Source organism: Microtus ochrogaster, unplaced genomic scaffold (assembly GCF_000317375.1).
Source record: "Microtus ochrogaster isolate Prairie Vole_2 unplaced genomic scaffold, MicOch1.0 UNK21, whole genome shotgun sequence".
In the NCBI taxonomy this organism is placed as follows: domain Eukaryota; kingdom Metazoa; phylum Chordata; class Mammalia; order Rodentia; family Cricetidae; genus Microtus; species Microtus ochrogaster.
The window spans coordinates 1,562,617-1,565,950 of record NW_004949119.1 but is presented as its reverse complement, the minus strand read 5'-3'; the positions used below and the strand labels follow the sequence as shown (position 1 = coordinate 1,565,950).

General features: G+C 43.1%; 1 protein-coding gene across 2 annotated transcripts in view; it reads left to right on the top strand.

The window, feature by feature from the left end:
• Cfap70 (cilia and flagella associated protein 70) overlaps nucleotides 1-3,334 on the top strand; it is a 58,587-nt gene that overhangs the window by 4,917 nt on the left and 50,336 nt on the right. For both annotated transcript variants that reach the window (XM_013353956.2, XM_026789543.1), the window contains one exon: nucleotides 3,201-3,299. In XM_013353956.2, coding sequence (XP_013209410.1) covers nucleotides 3,201-3,299 — 99 coding nt within the window. The remainder of the gene's footprint in view (nucleotides 1-3,200; nucleotides 3,300-3,334) is intronic.

The window sequence follows — 3,334 nt, the reverse complement described above, 5'->3', positions numbered from 1 at the left end:
AAAAAAAAAAAAAAAAAAAAAAAAGAATTCTTGGGGTCTCACAATTGACAGAGGAGTGTAGCACAAATAATAAAAACCCAGAGACAGATATTGGGGTTCAAACTACAGATCAGAAAAGCAAAGCAGCCATCCACTAGAGAGACCTTTTACCTTTACCAAATCTTCAGACTGAAAAGACAAGATCCTGTCTTCATGAATCCTCAGACTCCTTACTCCACTGAGTTCCTGTCTCTTCCCCTTTATATTCCTCTCTGCTCAGCTCAGCCATATCACTCCTATCTCTACCTTCCTAGTGCTGGGATTAAAAATGTGTGACTCCCAAACACTGGGATTAAAGATGTGAATTACCACCACCTGGATCTGTTTCTGAACCATTTTTGTGTACCTCGTGGTAGCCTTGAACTCACAGAGATCCATCTCCCTCCTTTTCCCGGGTTCTAGATTAAAGGTGTGTGCTACTATACTTCCTGGCCAGTAAGGCTGACTAGCGTGGCTGCTTTGCCCTCTGATCTTCAGGCAAGCTTTATTTATTAAAACACAAATAAAAGACCACTATAGAGGAGATACTGAAAAGCTGCACCTTGGGGTAAAAGTTTCAGGTGCCTTTTAAGGGACAAGTTCTCCAGCTTAGCCTATTCAAGCATCAGTCAAGTGTGGCTTCTCTGTGAGCTAGCCAATCGTGGAGAAGTACTTACCAGCCTTCCTCTCTCTACTTCCTCCCTCTTTTTTCACTTTGCTCTGTTTCTCTGAAATCCACAAGGGGAGGTGCACCTTGATTGCTTTCTTCCCGAACAAAATGAGTGAAGAAAGTAGAGCTGAAGGGTGTAACCAAAGCCACGGGATAGGAGTGGTCCCTTAGTTCCCAGGAGCAAGGCAAATTGCACTTGGAGGTTTTGAGTAGTGAACACTGATGAATATTATGCCCAAATCCATGAGGTCTCTGCGCAAGCCAACAAGGAAACCGAGTCCCGTATGTAAAAGCAAAGAGCCTTTATTTTAATCAAGTTTGCAAACATATTGGAATAATCGGAGAGCCCCAAGCTCAGTTAGAGTTGGGTTTTTATGGTAGAAAAGGTGGGGGTGAGGGGTCTCTGAGGTTTAGGGCCCTTGATTGGCTGACATTTGTCTAGGGGTGTCCTGTTGAGTTGTGCTGGCAGGTGTCTCTATCTACAGCACTTGGAATGGCAGGCATTTCCTTTGAATGGTCTGCTCTTGGGTGGGGGTCAGGCAGTCTCAGCCTGTGGTTCCTCTTGCAGCAAGGCATTGTCTCAGGGTAAACTATTGAGACTCCAGACTCCATTTGAATTCATTGATGGCCAGAGTCCCAGGTGATAATGGTTGGAAGTAAGGAACTTCCTTTGGGTGACCTGCCCAGACTTAGCTTATCATGGGTGGCCCCCACAGTGAACATAGGGAGAGAGCAATGCTCTGAAATCTAGAAGTGGATTTTAATGTTTCCACAAGAACAAAGCCTTGGGCTGCCATAGACGAGGATGTGGGACTGAAATCATGTCCCCAGTACAACTATGGCTCTGAAAACTCAAGGCCCAGGAAAATGAACTCCACTCACCATCCTCCCTCTTTAGAAAGAAGAAAAGTATATTGGTGATTAGTAGAGATGGGCATGTGTGCACCACACACAGGAGCTTTATGAAACAAATTAGTCACTTTCTAGGTCACACCAAATACAGAAGAATCAATAGTGTATAGATGAAGTTTTCCTTGTGTTCTTTTGAGTCAGAGTTTTGCTATAAAGTCTAAATTAGCCTTGAACTTGTTACACAACCAGATTGCCCTGAGTTCTCCCCCATCCAAGTACTAACCAGGCCTGATCCCTGATCTTCTGAGGCCTGGTGCATTCAGGTGATGTCTGTGGACTAACCTTGAGCTCTCATCTTACCTGTGCAGCCTAAAGGATGAAAGTGTGTGCACCATGCACAGCTCAGATAGTCTCCTAGACAAAATACTACAGTTAGGAGAATCACTGCTCAGTATCAAAGAGACAGAAATTTCATTTGGAAATTTAAAACAAACCAAAACTGATTTCATGGAACAAAGAAATCAGTAAAAAGTGGAATGTATTTAGAATTACCAAACAGTAAAATATCAAATGCTAAACACAGGGTGGCAGTGGGGGAGAGCAGGGAGTATCTAGCTCAGTAGTAGAGTTCCCCACTACTACAAAAAGAAAACAAGACTTGTAAAATGTACTTACAGTAGAAAAACGTTTATAATAGTAGTGTGTTCACTAGAAATCAAAAAAGAATGAAACTTCTGAGATGATGGCGTAGATACATGTTCCTATTTCTCAGAAAGTGCAACTGGACATTGTGTAAAAGCAAAGAGAGAGGCTGAAAGGTGGTAAGAAGGAATTTAAGTCCCCTGGGAGATGAAGGGTACATTCCATAGGTCACCTTTTATCTCTCGATGCCAGAGTTCATACCTAAGTGGTTAGCACCATAGAAACACCAGTGTTTCATTTGTATGTGTGTATGTTGTGTGTGAGGGGAGTCTCAGTGGAGTTACTGGTGGTTGTGAGCTGCCCAGTGTGGTCCTCTGTGTTTCATGCCAGCAATAGAAACCCCAACTAAAACGGTAGTACACACTTTTAATCCCGGTACTCAGGAAGTAGAGGAAGGAGGATAAGAAGTTGAAGATCCACTTCGGCTACAGAATGATTCTGAGGACAGCCTGAGATATAGGAGATCCTATCTAAAGCATTCATTTCTAAAGAGGTAAAGTCAAATTTCACCGAGTAATCCAGGCTGACCTTGAACTTGCAATTCCTGCTTCCTCCTCAAGTACTTAGATTACAATGTGTGCAACCACATCTGTCAGTAATTTTTTATGACAATACAATAGGAACAGTGGTTCTCTGAGATAAGGGGTAGTAACTTTGTTGCTGGAGAGCAATATGCTTCTGTTGCCTCTACATTTATGTGTTACAGACAAAGTACGGAAGTGACTGAGCTAGGGACTTCTCACTGACGTGCCTCCTTGGGTTTCAGGATAATTGTTGATGTTGCTGTGATTGCTGTCTCTACTGAGATTTAAACTGAAGTATCACACAAGCCTTCTTGCCATTGAGCTTTGGACCCCCATGGCAGAACTCATTTTCTTTACCTTGGGCTTTGCTTGCAGTGGCTTTGCCGTCTGATGGAGCTGTTAGAGCATTGTTCTCCTTTTCTTCACTCTTCTAGTAACCGTGACTGAGGTCTTACCAAAGGAGAAGAAGCAGAAGGATGAGAAGACCTTAACTCTGGGCCAAGCTGTGGTGGACCTTCTTCCTTTACTGGAAGGTCAGATGTGTAATTTATCCAAAAGTGAAAAAAAA